The sequence below is a fragment of the Setaria viridis genome, chromosome 3 (assembly GCF_005286985.2).
Source record: "Setaria viridis chromosome 3, Setaria_viridis_v4.0, whole genome shotgun sequence".
Taxonomy (NCBI): domain Eukaryota; kingdom Viridiplantae; phylum Streptophyta; class Magnoliopsida; order Poales; family Poaceae; genus Setaria; species Setaria viridis.
This window is the reverse complement of record NC_048265.2, coordinates 10715083-10734313: the sequence shown is the minus strand read 5'-3', so window position 1 is coordinate 10734313 and position 19231 is coordinate 10715083. Positions and strand designations below refer to the sequence as shown.

At 48.2% G+C, this 19231-nt stretch overlaps 3 protein-coding genes across 4 annotated transcripts; 2 read left to right on the top strand and 1 right to left on the bottom strand.

The window, feature by feature from the left end:
* Window positions 1–6311: 6311 nt before the first annotated feature.
* Window positions 6312–9086, top strand: LOC117850305 (uncharacterized). Its single transcript, XM_034732129.2, has 2 exons — window positions 6312–6589; window positions 7255–9086. Exon 2 carries the CDS (start codon window positions 7366–7368, stop codon window positions 8947–8949), a length of 1584 nt encoding a protein of 527 aa, XP_034588020.1. The 5' UTR covers window positions 6312–6589; window positions 7255–7365; the 3' UTR covers window positions 8950–9086.
* Window positions 9087–9219: 133 nt separating this feature from the next.
* Window positions 9220–12138, bottom strand: LOC117850304 (E3 ubiquitin-protein ligase RSL1). Its single transcript, XM_034732128.2, has 3 exons — window positions 11404–12138; window positions 9772–10559; window positions 9220–9595 (listed from the first exon to the last, which is right to left on the bottom strand). The coding sequence occupies exons 1-3, from the start codon at window positions 12046–12048 to the stop codon at window positions 9445–9447; spliced, it is 1584 nt and encodes a 527-aa protein (XP_034588019.1). The 5' UTR covers window positions 12049–12138; the 3' UTR covers window positions 9220–9444.
* Window positions 12139–14017: 1879 nt separating this feature from the next.
* Window positions 14018–18429, top strand: LOC117846857 (wax ester synthase/diacylglycerol acyltransferase 11). Of its 2 annotated transcripts, XM_034727961.2 has the most exons (7): window positions 14032–14609; window positions 16273–16887; window positions 16974–17040; window positions 17148–17236; window positions 17345–17560; window positions 17750–17887; window positions 17982–18429. In XM_034727961.2, the coding sequence occupies exons 1-7, from the start codon at window positions 14205–14207 to the stop codon at window positions 18126–18128; spliced, it is 1677 nt and encodes a 558-aa protein (XP_034583852.1). In that variant the 5' UTR covers window positions 14032–14204; the 3' UTR covers window positions 18129–18429. The 2 variants fall into 2 exon arrangements, with proteins under 2 accessions (XP_034583853.1, XP_034583852.1); XM_034727962.2 differs by lacking the exon at window positions 17982–18429 and having other exon boundaries at window positions 14018–14609; window positions 17720–17859.
* The last annotated feature ends 802 nt before the right edge of the window (window positions 18430–19231 follow it).

Sequence of the window (19231 nt, the reverse complement as noted above, 5' to 3'; positions counted from 1 at the left end):
TTAGATAGAATAGTTAGAATTTAGATATATAGGTATAATAGTTAGATAGAATAGTTAGATAGATAGTGAGATAGAATTTTCTTCATATGTACTTTTCTTTACAAAGTATTTTGTAAATATATAGTTAGTTAAAGAGTTATATACTTAGTTACATAGTTGGTTAGTAGTACTTATTAGTGAATTGATAGTACTTGTATTTAGTATCATTTATGTTGGACTAAAGGAATTTTGCGTTGTTATATGTATGGATTAGATGGATAACCTAGTGAGCATTTATCATGGAGGCACCGTGGAAAGAGATTATTATAGATATGTTGAGCTTGTTGAGATGCAGAGCGTGGCTGTGTTATTCGATGAGAAGCCTTCATTCAGTAAGTTGGTTAGGAGGGCTCGGGAGGAGCTAGATTGCCATGGAGATGATGGCATCGTAGTTGAGGGTGTACTTCACCTAGGTACCCCTCCCAACCTTCTAAGGAAGATGATCCCAATACGGTGTGCAGACTAGTAGAAGAAGTATGTAAGATCAGTTATGAAGTGCTAGTTCCAAAGTTTGGATATGGTTGTGCGTCGGGTGTCAGTTGATCACATCCCTTGTCGGTTTTACCCACCAATGGGTCAGCATGCACACTTCGACCCTCCTGTCCCGGAACCTGTTATGGATGTGGAGGTTGCACCTATGGTTCTCGATGCTGAATCTGCCCCCAATGAGGTAGTTGGAGATGCTTGTCGGACTCTTGATGCTATGGCAGATCCTTCTCATGAGATCCCGTTGACACAGAATAATCCGAGTAAGTGTCTTATCCGCACGCTTGTTGGGAGCTAACCCCCTTCATTACATCCATTTTTTTTCTTCTTTTCTCATATGTCTACTTATGTTGCAGGAGACATTCTTAACAATGTGGATGTGCCCCCAGTTGCTGCGTAAGTGCAATGTGAAGATGGATTCCGTAGCTCCAATAGTGTTGAAAGTATGAATGATTCAGATGCATATGAGATGGGAATGGCTCTTGAACCTGATGATGATAGCCATGTTGGAGAGATGATAGAGAGTGATATTGAAATGTTCAGACGTATCTTTCCTGATCGCCGTGATCCAAGAGTTCACGAATTCAGGATCTTGCTCATTCCGATCAGGCGTGTGCAGAAGGACGTGATGATGAGCTCCTAGAAGCTCCTGAGGCCGGCCCTAGCATGGTAATTGAGAAGGGTAGGGTGTTCAAGGACCTCCCTACATTGAAGAGGTGGTTGCAGGCGTTTGTAGTGGTATGAAAGAGACCTTATAAGGTCTTGCATTCATATGCAGAGCGCCGTTACACAGTTGTGTGTGTGAAGGAAAGCTGCCCATGAAGGGTTTGTGCTAGAAGCAAAAGGTCATCAGGAAGTGGAAAATCACAAAAGTTGAGGGCCACACAATTGTGCTGACCATGAGCTTAGAATAAAGCATCGGCAGTTGACATCAACCCTCGTTGCCAAGCAGTTGATGGGGATATTGCAGTTAGAACCCAACATGAAGACTAGGAAGATTATTAAGACCGTTGAGGAGTTGTATGGAAGTTATGTGATAAGTTATGGTAAAGCTTGGAGGGCTAAGCAACGAGCGTGGAAGATGATATATGGAGACTGGGAGGCTGGGTATGAGCAGCTGCCGGTACTTTTCAATGCATCAAAACGGTGAATCCAGGCATGCATTATGAGTATATCCCAAAACCAAATGAATGGAAGGACGGGAGACAGATATTCTTACATGCTTTCTGGTGCTTCCCTCAGTGCGTCGAGACCTTTAGGCACTGTCATCCCCTCTTCTCCATTGATGGTACGTTCTTGATTGGCAAATACAGGGGCACACTTTTTATAGTCATATCCTGTAACGTGAACAACAACTTGGTTCCTTTGACATTTTCATTAGTTGAGAGGGAGAACAATGACAGTTGGGGATGGTTTTTGAGGCTAGTCCAGTTACATGTAGTTGGACCTGGCAGGGAGGTTGGTGTCATATCTGATAGGCACCAGGGCATACTTAATGTCGTACGAGAGCAGATAGAGGGGTATGCACCTTTGCGCCATCGTTGGTGTACTCGGCACCTTGCCGAGAATCTACTCTGGAGGGATGGTGTGAAGGATAACTTTGAGTTGTTCCAGGATGCTTCTCGGCAGCTTGAGGACATGTACTTTCAGCGTAAGTTGGAGCAGATCAGGACCGCAACAAATGCAGAAGGTAGACAATGGCTCACAGGTTTGATGAGGGATTTGGAGAAATAGACAAGATCTCATGACGTCGGTGGATGGAGGTACGAGTTTCAGTGCAGCAACATGGCAGAGTCATTCAATAAGTTGTTATTAGGGATACATGCTATGCTCGTGAACGCAATCGTTCAATTCACCTTCTACAAGCTTGTTGCTTGGTTCAACGATAGACACGCCTATGCATTGAAGTTATGGAGTGCTGGAGAGAAATGGCCTCCGAAACCAAAGGAACACCGAGACAAGGCAAAAGAAAGGGCGGCCACACATGAGGTTATATGTTTTGACCTCGGCGCAAGGACTTATCAGGTGGAGCAGAGGGGCGGCACAACGTCCGACGGCGAGGTTCGAGAATCGAGGATGCATGTGGTAATCCTCCGAGATTTCACATGCACTTGTGGTAAACCAAGGAAATACCACTTTCTATGTTCTCATTTGGTGGCAGCAACTACACATCGCAACATTGATATCGAGAGCATGATACCTCACGAGTTCAGTGTAGACACGCTTGTGCACACATGGAGCCCCCGCTTCATGCCTTTCCGGGATCTTAGAGAGTGGCATCCATATGATGGGCCAAAGTACATTGCGGATCCAGCTTACCGTTGGAATAAGCGTGGATCAAGGAAGAGGACGAGGCACATGATGGTTATGGATCATATATCTGGAAGAACGAGATGTGGTAGAGCAACCCCATTTCTTACTAACCCCGAGTAGAACGAGTGCGGCAAGTGCGGTAGACTGGGCCACAATTCACGCACTTGCCATTGGCAGATTAGTGAGCTGCGACTAGTGGTTCTTTTCATTATGTCATATATGTCGTATTTATTCAATTAATTATGCATGACAGAGTCGTAAGTCAATTGCCTTATTTTTCCATGTTAAGTGACTTAGTGATTAGTTGACTTAGTGATTTAGTGACTTAGTGACTTAGGTAGATTTAGTGATTTAGTGATTTAGGTAGATAATGACTTAGTGATTTAGTGATGGTATATTTACTTTGTTGCAGGGCCATACCCTCAAAACCTCGGTTGAAGACATTGAGCGGTTTCGTCCGAGAGTTAGGGACGACGAGGCGCGTAGCTTCCTAGACGTAAGATTCTAAATATTCTTTCAAATATATTATTAATATGTTAAATTCTTTCACTTAACCTATTCTTGTACAATAGAGACTGTCACATCGGCTACGCCGTGCGGTTGCAGGACAGCCACGACGCGAGACGTGCACGTTCCTTCCCCAGGCAGAGGAGGCCTAGGTTTATCTAGCCAAGCAGCTACCGGGCCAAAGGCATTGCGTACGAGGACGAGGACAATGACGAGGATGATGAGAGGCACGAGGAGCTTGGCCCGTCTCAACTCCAGGACGCTCCCTTGATTCAGCCTACACAGCCTGCAGGCACTAGGAGACGCCGTCCACCTTCCCCTTACACTCCAGGCACCGACGCTCTTGGTCACAAAGGTAAGGGTAAGACTAGGAGGCAGTGAGGGTCTGTGATAGATGTTATTCTGTAATAACATGGATTTTGTGGATTTTCATTATGAACTATTGTGTATATGGATTTTTATTATGAACTAATGTGTAGATGGACTTTTATTATGAACTATTGTGTATATGTACTATTGTGGACTTTTATTATGGGCTTTGTGGACTTTCATTATGAATGCGGCATATACAAATATGTTTGAACATGTTGTATTGAGGTTAAAATTCATCTCACTTTCGTGTATGGATTGTATAAAAAAATAGGAGAAATTCTGCCGAAATTTCGGTGGCATGTGTTGATTCAGTGATGAGCATCTATCGGTACTTCTTTTTATTATCATCCATACTTTAAGTGCATTACATGACAACAACACAATGAAAAGTCCAACAGTAGATAACATTGTTCATGAATAAACCGTAGAACTAGCAAGTAATGGAGACTGTTGTGTGTAACGAGATCATTTTTACTTCCTCATGGACTTCGGACTTTTTCAGCCTTCGAAAACGTCACGATTGCATACTTGTACCGGAAAAATGGGTGGAAATTACGAGTAGAACACGTAATAACGGGTCAGCTGAGTAGATCAGCTACGTAGCGCGTGCCAATCACAACGCGGTGGAAATGGGTGGAAATTACGAGTAGAACGCGTAATAACGGGTCAGCTGAGTAGATCAGCTACGTGCCAATCACAACGCGGTGGTCCGTTGCGGAGGGGGCGGTGCACAGAAAGACGCTTCGAAAATGCAGGACGTGACGGAGCGCACGTCCCCCTGCGGCCGTGCCGGGACCCACAGATCGATCTGGACTGGACCGTCTGCTCGGCCCGGTTGCTGGTGCGGTGTGCTGCGGTTGGGGACGCGGGTGGGTGGTCGCCGTCGACGAGGCGCCCGCCGTGGTGGGGTCGCTCGATCCCCAACCCACCGCTGCTCCGCCGCGTTTGAAATTTGAAAACCGGCCTGCTGCTTTTCTAGCCGTTTGATTGATCGTTCGATGCGAGAGATGGTACCAGTACCTTTTTGTTCCCTTGGAGCGTAGTTACTCCTCTGGCTCGTTCCACGTGCCGGGTCAGGGACTGTTTCGGGCAGCCCGACTTGTGTGGCTGGCGGCTGGCCGCCTGGCCCAGCCCGTTTAGGAATGTGGGATTATTCAAGCCTGCCTGTCTCTCGGTTTTGAACATATTGGGCCAGTTGTGTTTTCGAACTAGGCCCAACTTGTCCAACATCCTGGCCCAGAGGTATGCTCAGAAGTCAGAACACATGTCCAGTTTACTTACTGTACTTCTGAATTGCGAGGCAACTGTTCTTTTATTTTTTCCGGAACACATTGATACGCCTCTAATACGCCGAATTTCGAGCCAATCCATTTTGAGACGGCCATCCTCCAGAAGAGAGTGGATTAACCAGCGCGTGGTCTGGTCGATCTTTCAGCTTTGAGGATGACGAGAACAGTCTCACTCTGCATTCCATCCGAGCTATGCATACGAATTAAATTGCAGGTCATGGTTACTGCTACTACGACACCGTCCAGCAGCCAACAATTAACCCGGCGGTCAATGGTTGACTGGCTCGACGGCCCTCACTATAAAAACAGTCTAAGTTATCACGTTAAAAAAATAAATTGCACCCACCATAGAGTGGGTACAGATTGGTCTAACAACTTGTAAAATGCTTAGTTTAGTACAATAACTTGATAGGTGAACTTATAAAATACTCAGTTTAGTATAAAACTTGTCAAATTGGTGCATCTGTGATCCAAATATTATAACAACCAACATATTTGCTAATGCCGGTCAGAACAAGTTATTGATCATTATTTGATCATTGATATTCGTGTCGCGATGGTAGCATATTCGGCCAGGACTAGAATCTCTGGTGTTTAGAAAATTATTGATATGTCGTCGTATTAACTATTTTTTATAGAATGATTAAATATTGATTAGGAATATTTAATTTTGTATTCAATATTGATTTCACCCTACTATTTTTACATGTTTGATTGTATGTATTTTGTTCAGCTAAAAACCCAATAGGTTAATACACACTAACAATACATTTTAGAAGTTTGGTACAAATATTTTTAAAGCATCATGGACTTATTTAGAAAGTAAAATGAGCTAAAATAACAGAAATAGACATACTTCTCTACAGTTGTTAAATACATGAGTAGATGCGCGGAAGAAATCTAGGGTCCTAGGTCTCTTATGGACTTTAGTCACTCTGTAATGCTAATGGTGTAGTTCTAAAATTTGATTCAATTTTAAATAATGAACAAATAAGTTACGTACATAGTTGAGTCACGACCAACGACTTTTATAGAAAAAAATAAGAATTATTGATAGGAAAAAAATTCAATTGTCCATCTACTTTTTTAATACATTGTTGTTGTAACAGGTGCACCAATTTGCCAAGTTATTACACTAAATTGAGCATTTTACAAGTTCTTGATCCACCTTTCAAATTATTATGCTAAATTGATTATTTTACAAATTGTTGGACCATCAGTTATTATATTAGTTATACCGCTGGATTGTTTGAAAGGGTCGTAGCTTCGGACGCCAAGAACGACTCGTGCTTCTGCACCCCACCAATGTTGACCTTTTGATTATTTTTCGTACCTTGAACTTGTCGACCGAGGACGATGGATGAGCATGTCCAAAGAAGCAAGTTTCTTTTGCCCGGCTGGCCATCTGCCTCTCGGAGTCTCCGGACGGGAAGCCCCGCCCAGCTTCCAGGAAACGAATTCTTCCATTGGATGGAGGCGATCGAGCTCTCCAGGGCCAGCGTCTTCGGTTTCGATTCCACTGGAATTGGGCCGGCTACGATTCGATTTGATTCGGTTCGATCCATCGAATCCCCATCCATCAGGTGAGTCAGGACCTCCATCAGATATTCAGATCCATCCATGTCTTGTATCTGCTACTACTTGTTCTAAGAGATTACTGCATGCTCAGGCTTAAGCTCGCTGCTTCTCTCTTAGACCATACATGAAGATCATTTATTGTTTTTTTTTCCTCTTTTCCCGTAGCCTTTTAGGTATAGTCATGTATTGCGAACTTTCAGTTCCTGATGACTAGATAATACAAGTAAAAGTTCGTAATCCTTGTGCTAAACTAAACCGAAGGGCTGCTGCTGCTGTGCTGCATATATATGTTCATATTTCAAATTCAGGCAACCCTTGCCCGTCTGCAAAATTGGCCTTCTTCTCTTATTTGCTGTACAAATTTCCAATTTACCTTGTCCATCCACGGCAGATTGAAAAGAAGGTGTCCCTACCGTTTTTAACTAGTAATTGAATTATCAATTGTGCCACTCCTCCCTACGTAATAGCATGACAAAACAGAAAGAGTTGCAAGGTGGTGATCATTTAATTTGTAAAATCACAATCACCAGTACGAGTCTTTTTAGGAAACTTGATTCAGGTCGATCGTGAACACTGCAACTATATGATCTGACAAGCCAGCTATTTCTTCTTTGTACTGTACTGCACTGCCCTTGATTATTACTCATTCACCTTGGCATTTTACTTGCAGATCGAGGCTCACTGTGAGCAGCTGCGTCTGCCCTTAACTAGAGGCAGAAGCAGAGGCAGAGGCAGAGGCCCTCACCAGACACCAGCTAGCTAGTTCCTAGTACAAGATAAGATGGCCAATTCATCAGGTGGTGATGCTGGTGATCCCAATCAGAAGCATGTTAATGGTGTTGATCGCTCAGGCCAACAGCATGCAGCAGGAATAATGAAGTTCAGTTATTACGACAACAGAAACGAACCTCCTCGTTCTGTTGAGCTTGATGAGCACATGATGGAAAATGGTTCAATCTCTGCGGCGGCGGGTTCGTACAAGCAGTACTACGATGATGCGGCATCCGATGACTGGCAGTCGAGCTCACCTTCCTCCACCCGCCAAATGCTCGGTGGTGGCTTTGCAGATGACCACCAAGGAAACAATGGCTCCTCGCGCTCGGCAGCAGGACGTCGACGACGTCTCGCTCCGGTGGCCATCGTGAAGAAGATCGACTGGGCCTCGCTGTGGGACCAGGCCAAGGAGTGGATCAAGAACCCCATGAACATGGCCCTGTCGGTATGGGTCGTCGCCGTCGCGGTCTCGGGGGCCATCCTCTTCATGGTGATGACCGGGATGCTCAACCGCGCGCTGTCGACGAAGCCGCAGCGGGACACGTGGTTCGAGGTGAACAACCAGATCCTCAACGCCCTCTTCACCCTCATGTGCCTGTACCAGCACCCGAGGAGGTTCTACCACCTGGCGCTGCTGTGCCGGTGGCGGGCCGGCGACATGCTCCAGCTCCGGCAGGCGTACTGCAAGGACGGCACCTGCAAGCCCGGCGAGCGGAGGCACATGGTGGTGGTGGTCATGCTGCTGCACCTCAACTGCTTCGCGCAGTACGCGCTTTGCGGCCTCAACCTCGGGTACCGGAGGCCCCAGCGCCCCGTCGTCGGAGTCGCCATCACCGTCTCGGTCGCCATCTGCGCGCCGGCCGTGGCCGGGCTGTACAACAACCTGAGCCCTCTCGGGAACGACTACGAGGCCCAGCCGGAGGCGGATGACGAGGAGTCCTGCGGCGGCAGTGACCCGCAGCTGCAGCGGAAGACCGCCCTCCACGAAGAGTCGTCAGGAGGAGGAGGCGCATTCAGAATGCAATGGGCGGGCGGGTTGTTTGATGTGTGGGAGGACATCTCGCTGGCCTACCTCTCCATGTTCTGCAGCTGCTGCGTGATGGGGTGGAACATGGGCAGGATCGGGTTCGGCAACATGTACGTCCACGTCGTGACGTTCCTGCTGCTGTGCCTGGCGCCCTTCTTCGTCTTCAACCTGGCGGCCATCAACATCGACAACGAGGACGTCAGGGACGCGCTGGGCCTCGCCGGCATCTTCCTCTGCGTCCTCGGCCTGCTCTACGGCGGTTTCTGGAGGATCCAGATGCGCCGGAGGCTGGGCCTCCCGGCGAGCCGCGCCTGCTGCGGCAAGCCGGACCTCACGGACTGCATGCAGTGGCTCTGCTGCTACTCGTGCGCTCTGGCCCAGGAAATCCGCACGGCCGACGCCTACCAGCAGCAGGTGGCGTCGGTGCAGGACAGGACGGTGCATCCGACGCGGCAGCAGCACCTCAGGTTTGCTGGTTCTTCGCCGCCTCCGGCAGCAAGATCAGTAAGCGACGGGGTCACCGTGCCACCTCCAGTGTCAGTTGTTATACGTACTAGTACATAGTAGCAATATGTAGCAGTATTGCAGTTAACTCATCTGAGTGTCTGTTATCACTACTATAGCACAACTTGCCTTCTACAGTAGTAATCTTGATTTGTATTGCTTCTCTCTCGAGATCAGCTGCCATTTCAATCTGTAAATTGAGTGGGCATGCCATACGTCCCAACGCATTCCATCTGTTAGAGAAAGCAGCTGGAAGCTGATGGCTGATGTCGCAAAGATCGATCATACTGCTCCCTCTTCAGCGTCGTCCGTTCAGTTATAACACGCGAGTAGCAGTAGTAATTACGGTGTTAACTGCGGGTTAACAGTCATTAAAATTTACAGCAGTAGTGTACCACAAATACGCATGCCATCTCAACGTATTCTGTTCTCGATGGCCCAGATAAACTGGATAAGCTGCTAACTACGTAGTTGCAAGTTGCAACTAACAACCTTTCGATACTTAAAACTCCGGAAGATGGGGACCAAAAGGTAACTAAATGATCCTTCTCCATCCTAGTAAAGATCGTCCTCGTCTTCCTCATAGTCATCCTCATCCTCATCGTCCTCTCTAATGATGTTGTGCTCGTCCCACAGCGGGCAGGCGCAGGTTGCTTTCTTCTCCTTCCATTCTTTCCCACACGTGTAGCAGAACTCATAGCCACACCTGCAACAACCAGAAACGACATAGAACAAAAGTTTTTAGCACAGAATATGAGCCTTGCTGATTATTTTAAATAATGGATGAGCCTTGCTGATATATAGGGAATCTCATTTAAGAGGACTTTCTAGGCATCCCGATAAGAGAATAGTTATGACATTTGTGCAACCAAGGGGCCTTACACGCAGATCATGTGGTAGCAACCCTCCGCAAGTTCAATCATGTGCTTGCATTTCACACATTGGCGCCACAGCCGTTGCCGCGCGAGGTTCTGTAACTTTACATCTTCTGGACGAGCATGGGGGTACCTCCTCTTGTAGTCATAGCAACTCATCCTATCATGCCATGGCACCTTACAGCTGATGCAGAAAGAGCCTCTGCATTTCACACACTTCCTCAGCGTGGCTGCATCAGCGGCCGTGTACTTTGAGCAGGATTCTTGCATTGGAAGAATCACTTCCCTCAAGGACATCAAGGCTGAACACTTCGGATATGGACAGTAAATCTTTTGACTTGGAGGAATTTGCCCCTCCCTCACGCGCTGCACCATGATCTCTAACAGCCGTGGTGACAGGAACATCTTTGAACCCTCCACGCTTAGCTTTGTGGCACAACCATCTTGTGGGCAAGCTGGGAGCATTCCATTCAGTAGCTTAACTTTCACATGCTCCTTCATGCAGGAGAAGCAAAAACGATGTGCACAACCTTCAACCACATGGATTTTGGTAATGTCAGTGTCTTCCAAGCAGATGGTGCAGGTCTCTCTTCTCTCCATGCTAGTGCTAGCATTGGTGGCAAGAGCTTTGGCAATCAGAACAGCTATTGAATCTCTTGCTAATTTTACCACATAGCTGACTTCGGTTGGCTCAACAAATGAGATTGCACATTGATCAAATTTCCTTCGCACTGACAGAACCTGATTGACCATATCTGCCAGGTTCTTCCCTGACGGGCGCCAAATTCCAAGCATCTGTAATTGCAAAGATATTAGGAGACAACAATCAGAAAAGTGCATTATTAGATTTTGCGAGCACATACGGATAAGACCAGAACGAAAGAAAATAGTTCACTACTGAATTTACATGATGTACACAAAGAATTCTCAGACCATAGCTAATCTGATGACACAAGAGCTGAAAGAAATTAGCACATGCACAGTGCACACAGCACCAATACTGGTGCTGAACTAGACGCATATCACCATGCAACATGCATCATGTGGTTGTATTATAACAAACGCTCCATTTTCATGTTTACATACAACACAACGAAGTGTTTGTGAGTACTGAATAATTCTAGACTGCTTAGTGAACTACCCATTGACTGAAAACATGATGCTTTGGACAAGATATAAACCACACAATTAAGGATGTTTGACATGTCAAATTCTAACACTTTGTTATATTTCTCAGTTTCTGAATAGGGAGAGTAGCAAAAAATCAGTACAGTGCTTTCAGTTCAAATTGGTAACTAAAAAGGAATCATCAAGTGCAGAAATTCTTGGGAACTGACTATGGATGAAAAGGTCTTATTGATCACATATCTAATAGTTTGATGTGTGGACTAAAGCCTGATGACCAATCCAACCAAATCGCGCCCATTAGAGACTACAACACAGCTAACTTGGAGCAACCAGTAAGACACAGAATTTTACAGACGGTGAAGTATCCCAAGCACATGAATACGGCAATACCAAGGATACTAAGAAACAGTTTTTTTATTGAGTCAACTAGATAGAGCATATAATATTCTCTACTGACCATATTGCTTGGGAAATTGATGAACTTGTAGTATATAAATTGATAATGGCATACATGGTTGTAGAGCGGGCGGTAAGCGGTGGCAATGGTGACGCTGGTGATGCCCAAAGCCAGCGCGGATTGGAGGCCTTCCATGAGCGCCATCACCTCTACCATCATGCGGCCGCCCACATAGCGCTCCAGCGGCTTGTGCATCCTGAGTAGCACCTCCCCCTGCGGCCCGCAGACGGCCACCGCGAGGACCGCGACGCGGGGGTCCCGCTCCCGCGGTCCCACGACCTCCTTGCTGGCCATGCCCTTGGAGAGGACGCGGAAGAGCGGGCGGAGCGACGCGTCGGCGTCCAGGGGGCGCTCGAAGTAGTCCCCGTCGTGGGCCCACTGGTCCTCCGGGATGGCGGCGAGCTCACGCGCGAAGAGGGCGTCGTGCGCGGCGACGAGGCGGTCCTGCTCCGCGCGCGCGAGATCGGCGGCTTGGACGGCGAAGGCATAGTCGGCATCCGAGGAGGATTCGGGGACGGGGAGCGATGGAGATGGTGATGATGAGGTATTCCCATTCGGGGAGTGGAGGAGGGAGGCTTGGATGACCTCGGCGAGCTGGAGGCGGTATGCGTGGTCGAGGTCGGAGGCGGAAATGGCGGCGGAGGAGGCGAGGGCGAGCTGCTCGCGCAGGGCGGCGAGGTCGTCGGCGGCGGCCATCATCGGTTTCCAAAAGGTTTGCAGCAGGCTGCAGGCAGTTGTTGAGACAATCTGGTTGGGCTGCCTGGGCCCAAAGATACACCTCCCGCGGGCCTCCAGCAAATCATTCTGGTTGGATTCGAAAATCGCGGCGAAGCACGGGGTCTGGTCGATCTTTCAGCTTTGACTTTGAGGATGACAAGAACAGTCTCGCTTTGCATTCGCACACAAAGTACTTTCTCCATTTTAAATTATAAATCGTTTTAGTATTTTTAAATTCATAATTTTTTCCATATATTTATAAATTAAGTGTATATTTAAAATAAATAGCAAAAGGTACGACCTTACGAGCTTAAATATGTCAAAAACTGACTATAATTTGGGACGGTGAAAGTACAGATCACGGGCACGGCTACTCAGGGGCGGATCCAGGGCCCGGGCTGCCCGGGCTGCAGCCCGGGGCGAGACCATGGAGTCCCTTTAACCTATGTGCTGTTTAGCCTAACAAAATGAGGCTTAGGAGACAAAATTAGACTATTTTAGGTTTGATTCAACAGCTCAGCCCGGGACGCAGCCCGTTCTGGATCCGCCCGTGCGGCTACTGCTAATTCGCCACCGTCCAGCAGCCAATAATTAATTAATCCGGTGATCAATGGCTGGCTGGCTCGACGGCACTTGCTAACCGTGACAGGTAACGAACACGCTGGTGTCCATCTCGGGATATAAAAATGACAAGGGGTAGACAGCAGTGGGCAACGAAGGAGACAGCACAGATAAGTTGCCTCTCTATGCCTCATCGCGTATTCGTGTGCACGGCGTTGGCCGCTCGTGGAACTGGACGACGGCGTGCGTAGCCGTGGCTAACAGCCTAACAGCCAGGAAGCTAGCAGGAGCCATGGCAAGGGTAATACAAGGTGAGTTTACCTTCTTCTTCTTTTTGCGGGTAGAATTGAAGGTGAGTTTACTTTAACTGGTTGGAGTGGGAGTAGCATCATGCACCTTAATCATTTATTCGAGTCCTCCTCAAATTAAATTAAGTGTCTATTTCTTTTGAATGGCCACATGATTCTTCATATGTCGGGTCTTATATTTCTTTTGAATGGCTACGTGATTCTTCCTATGTCAGGTCTTATTTTCCTATAGCAATGGCACGCTCATCTCAAGCCCTCCTAGTCAAATGGGACACACTTGGTTATTTACTGCTAATTTAATGGCAAACTCCATGACGCAATGCAATTTATTATAGCCCCTGATTCAACTGTACCCCATCTATCAGGATATGTCGAATAGAACGGCTAAATATGGAATAATTATACAAATAATAACTAATGAACGATAAGAACTCACTTTAACCCTATTTTAACAGAGCCCTTCTCTAAACATCATGTTTACTGCAATTCGTACTCCTCGCTGAAAAATGTGCGACCAGAGAGGGAGGGAGAGTCATGATTGCCATATGATGCCCCTTTTGACACCTTTTGAACGAACCAACCAGTATTCATTAACCGCACAGAAATCAGTTGGGGGCGCTCCCCCACCCCACGTTGACCGTCAAAAAAAAAAAACTGTTGTTTCCCACGCCAATCAGGCGCGCCAAAACGGACGCCGACGGATTTACGGAACGAGCCGGCCCGGGCCCGGCGGCCCCGAGTCACCGAGGGCTTCCCTCAAACTTCCAATTTTGACACTGTAAAAAAAAAATTCCCCATTACATCAAACATTGAGTACTAAATATAGACGAAATTAAAAATTAATTACATAGTTTTGTTGTACTTTGCGAGATGAACCTTTTGAGCCTAATTAGTCAATATTTGGACAATAATTCATAAATACAAACGAAACGCTACAGTGTACTACAGTGCTACAACAGTAATTTTGCATCTTTAAAATTGGGCAAAACCCAAGACACGAACTGTTCAGACCAAGCCAACCCGGGCGCTCGTGCTCGACAAACCCTTGCATTTTCCTGCATAAAACCCGCGCTCGCCCGCTGCTGGCGACCGCGTGGGCGAGGCCGCTGCGACTGCGCAAGTGGTCAACTCGCAATCGCAGACGCCAGATCCCAGACGAGCCAGCCCGCTTCCCGGCGCCGTCCGGAAGCGCACAAACGCTGCCGTCGCTGTCGCCACCGCGCCCGGGCTCCCCCGCGTCCACAAAAAGCCACCACGGCCCGTACGCCGATGGATCCTGGCCCGGCGGCCGGTGATCCCGCCTGCAGCCCGCGCGCCCCGTCCACCACGCTCCGGAGGCGGCCGGTGCCGATCTCTACAGACACGTCGCGACGAGGCGACGACGGCGCCCCGCGAGAGCTAGAGCGGGGGGCGGGCGAGGCGCGGCAGGAGGGGGGCTCGATGGCGTCCGCGCCGGGGGTGGAGGAGCAGGCAGCGGTGGCGGCGGCGGCAAGGGGGAGGGACGACCTGGAGGCGGGCGAGCCGATGAGCCCCGCGGGGCGGCTGTTCCGGGAGACGCACTTGAACTGCCACATCGTGGCCCTGATCGGGCTGGGCGCGGTGGTGGACGTCGCGGCGGCGCGCGCCGGGCTGGAGGCCACCCTCGTCCGCCACCCGCGCTTCTCCAGCGTCCAGGTACGCCCCCCAGCTCGCAGCTCGCATCAGGAAAGCCTCCTAATCGGATGATTCCCCGATTCGTTCAGCGTTCGTTTTGGCTCCGCTCTCCCGACAGCCCAGCCGAGAGTCCGCGAGGTAAAGCGAGAGAGCGCACGCCATTGACCTCAGCCACGAGCCCACGACGGCACGACGCCGACACGCGGGGCAGGGCATGGTGCACGAGCACGTCCTTGGGACCTTGCGCTCTTTGTTTTAGGTACTGCCACTAGACATTTTTTTTTCTCCCTTCGGCCGGCGGAGTTTTCGGCCACCCGGGAGATGGTCCAGCACGATGAGGTCCGCCGGGCCCGGCTGGTACGGCGGCGTGATGTCCGCTGGCGCTCGTGTCGGCGCGCGGGTGGCCGCGGGCGAGGCGAGGCGAGCGGCTCCAAAGATCCCGCGCGAAGGGGAGCTTCACTTCATGTGTGTCGGGCCTAATTTAGAACAGCAAGTACTAGTAGACTACTGTGCATAGTGCAGTGGTACAGGTTGCAGAGTATTGGTGGTGGTCGGATTCCACACGGGTTTCTTCCTAGGCTCGTTGTCGTTGGCACATTGGCATTTGATGCTTGAGGTGACTGGTGCAACTTTGCAGTTGATGCTGCACGCGTCCTTTTTTTATAGATCCCTTGTTTTTCTTGCCTTCGATTACCTAGCTTTTTGCGTTGATCATTGCTTCAACTTCAAAGGTCGTTTTGTGTTTTCCGGTGCATGGTGTCCAAGTAGCCATGGAAAACCAATTCCCCAGATCTAGCAATCTCGAGTTGCTGTCAGGCAAATTTGGCCAAGTGCTTGTATATCTTCACCCGCTCGTGCATCATCGGTGCGAAGCAACAACTTGCAGTATGGATGGTAAACAAAGTTTGGCGAGAAGATGGCTGTAGAGAGAACGCAAGTGATGAAGTAAGCTGCAGTTGAACACGACATGCTGACCTCTCCTGATGCGTCTCGGCCCATTCCACATCCCCGTCGTGATTGCGGTCTTCCGTCACGAGTCTATAGAATCAACACGATACGATGCTTACGTGTTCCTGCACTGAAGTTGAAAGGTTGATGGTCCGCGACTGCACACTGTAGCGTCGCTGTAGAGTGCCCGTGCGGTGTTCTCTCGTCTTCTCCAAGACTCCAATCAAAGGTGCCTTATTCCTCAAAAAGAAAAAATCAAAGGTGCCGGGCTCTTGTAGTTGTAGCAGATATACTAGCAGCCGTTTGACTGGATCTGGACATATGAGGAAACAAAGGAAGACACGCCACTGCAGCTGCAAACAATGGAAACCTCTCGTTCTCGTCGTCTCCATTTATTACACCAGAAAGCAGAAACAGATTGCCTGAACGTCCAAATCAAGTTTCAGTAGTCCTCTCCTCCCTCTAACAGAACTGCCCATAATGGTTCTTTTCCACTTGATGCCTTGATGGGGTAGTTGGTGACCAAAGTTTAGGTGCAAACTAATAGGATAGGCCAATTATTGAAAATCTCCCAAGAGAAAGGGAGCGGGTGGCATTGCCAGTTGTTGTTAGGTGAAAAGGGGAAAATGTGAAAAATATATGTGTTTACGTGTTGCATGCTCGTTCAAAAACACACATTGCCTTTCATCTCTAATTCTGCCGCAATCAGAGTCTAAAACGTCAGACATCGCTGCAGGTGAAGGACGATGTGAAAAACAAGAACGCCAAGCCGCGGTGGGTGCGGACCACGGTGAACCTGGACGACCACATCATCTTCCCCCACCTGGACCCCGCCGCCACGTCGGCCAACCCCGACCAGGCCGTGGAGGACTACCTGTCCTCGCTGTCCACGGCGCCCATGGACCACTCCCGCCCGCTCTGGGAGCTCCACGTCCTCGACTTCCCGACCTCCGAGGCGGCCTCCGCCGTCGCCGTCCGCATGCACCACTCCCTCGGCGACGGCATCTCGCTGCTCTCGCTCCTCATCGCCTGCACCCGCAGCGCCGCCGACCCGGCGCGGCTGCCGGAGCTGCCGCCCGCGCCGCGCCGCGCGGGGCCCGTGCACGCGCGGCCGCGCCCGCCGCTCTCGGCGGGGCTCGCGGCGCTCGCGCTGTGGGTGTGGTCGTACGCCGTGCTCGCATGGCACACGCTGGTGGACGTCGCGTGCTTCGTGGCCACGTCGTGGTTCCTGCGCGACCCGCGCACGCCGTTCGCCGCCGCGTCCGAGGGCGTCGAGTTCCGCCGCAAGCGCTTCGTGCACCGCACGCTTAGCCTCGACGACGTCAAGTTCGTCAAGAGTGCCATGAAGTGTGTAAGAGCTTCTCTTTTGTTCGCTGCTCCTGTTATTCACCTTCTGAAGGGTTTGAACTAAATACAGCTTCTGATGGCTCTTTGCAGACTGTCAACGATGTGCTGATTGGAGTGACCAACGCAGGATTGTCGCGCTATTATTTCCGCAAGACAAGTGAGTGTAAACTTGCCATTCCATGAACATTAGCATTCCTTTGCGAAAATGAGGGGAAAAAACAAAGAAAGCCTCATTTTATCCTCGCATTTCTTCAACTTGATCAGGTGATACCAACGAGAGGAAGAAATCACAGAAGAACATTCGTGTGCGATCAGCTCTCCTCGTGAACATTAGGAAAACACCTGGCTTACATGTAATTGTTTCATTTGTTTCAAAGAATAAATCAACACTTTGGTCCTTTTATTTAGTATTGTCTTTGGATAATTTATTCTGAATTTACAATTTGGTTTTGGTTGAGCAGGCATTGGCAGAAATGATGGATTCTAGCAAGAACAATGGTGCAAAATGGGGGAATCTGATTGGTTACGTTATACTACCTTTCCATATAGCCATGCACGATGATCCTCTTGAATACATCCGCCAAGGGAAAAGGACAGCTGAAAGGAAGAAGACGTCATTAGAAGCAGTCTTCACATACTGGAGCGGGAACCTAATAGTCAAACTTTTCGGCATGAAGGTATGATTTCTGCTCTGATATAAAACCTTTATTGGCTTGTGTTGCCTGTAGGCCGTGAGGTTTTGGCAGTTTGATGACTCTCATTTAATTGTTCTATTTGGCAAATTAAACTCCTTGGGCAAGATTGAGCTATCTTTTTGTCTACTACCATATATGCAGCACTCGTCCCTAATCGTGAAACTTGTATAGGCAGCAGCAGCTCTATGCTATGGTATGTTCACAAATACCACCATGTCATTCTCAAGCATGGTCGGACCTGCAGAGAAGGTGGAATTCTATGGCCATCCAATCCAATACATTGCCCCCTCTGTCTACGGGCATCCACATGTAAGCACTAGCTAGTCTGTCAACAATTTTGAACACGCACAACTTCCAGAGTCCAGATTCTCATGATTTAATTATCTCATCTGAATGTGTATAGGCTCTGACAGTACATTACCAAAGCTATATGAACTCCATCAAGCTTGTCCTTGCGGTGGATGATGCTCAGTTTCCAGACTCTCATCAGCTTTTGGATGACTTCGCTGAGTCCCTCAGGCTTATCCGTCAGGCAGCTTCAACAAAATGACAGAAGGAAACAAGACCAATATTCTTTTTTGATAGATTGTAGATTATTGGTGCATGCAAACAAATGTTTGACAGCAACTGCTCAGGAACTTGATAGTCTCTTTCTTAATAAAATGACACGTAGCTCTCATGTTCGAGAAAAAAAAGGAACTAGATAGCCTGAAGTGGTTACCTGGTGGGGGAGTGGGGACAGAGATGCCGCAGACAAATTCCAAAGTGTAAACACTAGTATGTATTTTGGTGGAATAACCAAATAAATATTTGTACGAAGGAATCCAACATCAACAAATGCAGTTGCACCATATGATATGACCATATCAGCTACCCAGTCTACTAGTTCCACATATACAGATACAGGAATATTTTTGTTCGAGAAAAAAAGATACAGGAATATTTAACCTTGAAAAATGGAGATTATGCACGTGGTATATAACACCAGATAGCAAATAGGTTCTTAGAAAAGAACATAACAATTTCCATTAAATGCAATGAAGAACTCAACTTTCCACTAAACTGAAGCCACGACGACCACATGCCTCACCGAAGCACCTGCTCAAAGAGCACGCTGCCCTTCTAATCTCTTTTTGTCCCTGTGCAGCAATTACTGGTGACATGTGATTAGTGAACAACATGATTACGTAGTGCTGTGATCAACCATGTTATTGCTACTTGTGATATTACCTGGGTCTGTGATCTGCTATACCCTGGTTCCAAATCTTTTCTGATGGAACCTAGCTGGCTAGCTGTGTATGTGCTTTGCTTACTGATACACGTGCTCGGTAATTTGGTGCCATCTAATAATCTAGGGTTACTGTGGTGCAACTCCTAATTCATGTATGCTTAAATTCCCTTGTTGACAGTCGATAAGTGCATGGTATGCTTATAGCTCTAGATGCTCTAGTTAGTTGATAACAACTAAATGAAACTACTCCAGTAAAAAAAATCTGGATGGATCAAGGATTGCTTGTACTTAGTCTACTATATTTACCTAGTTGCTCTGCCGGATCATGTGCAACTGCGATGGAAATTCACTGTTAAATGGTATTAGACTAGAGAGCCCCGATTAAATTGTTTGCCTAATAAAAGCTGATGCTGCTGGATTCA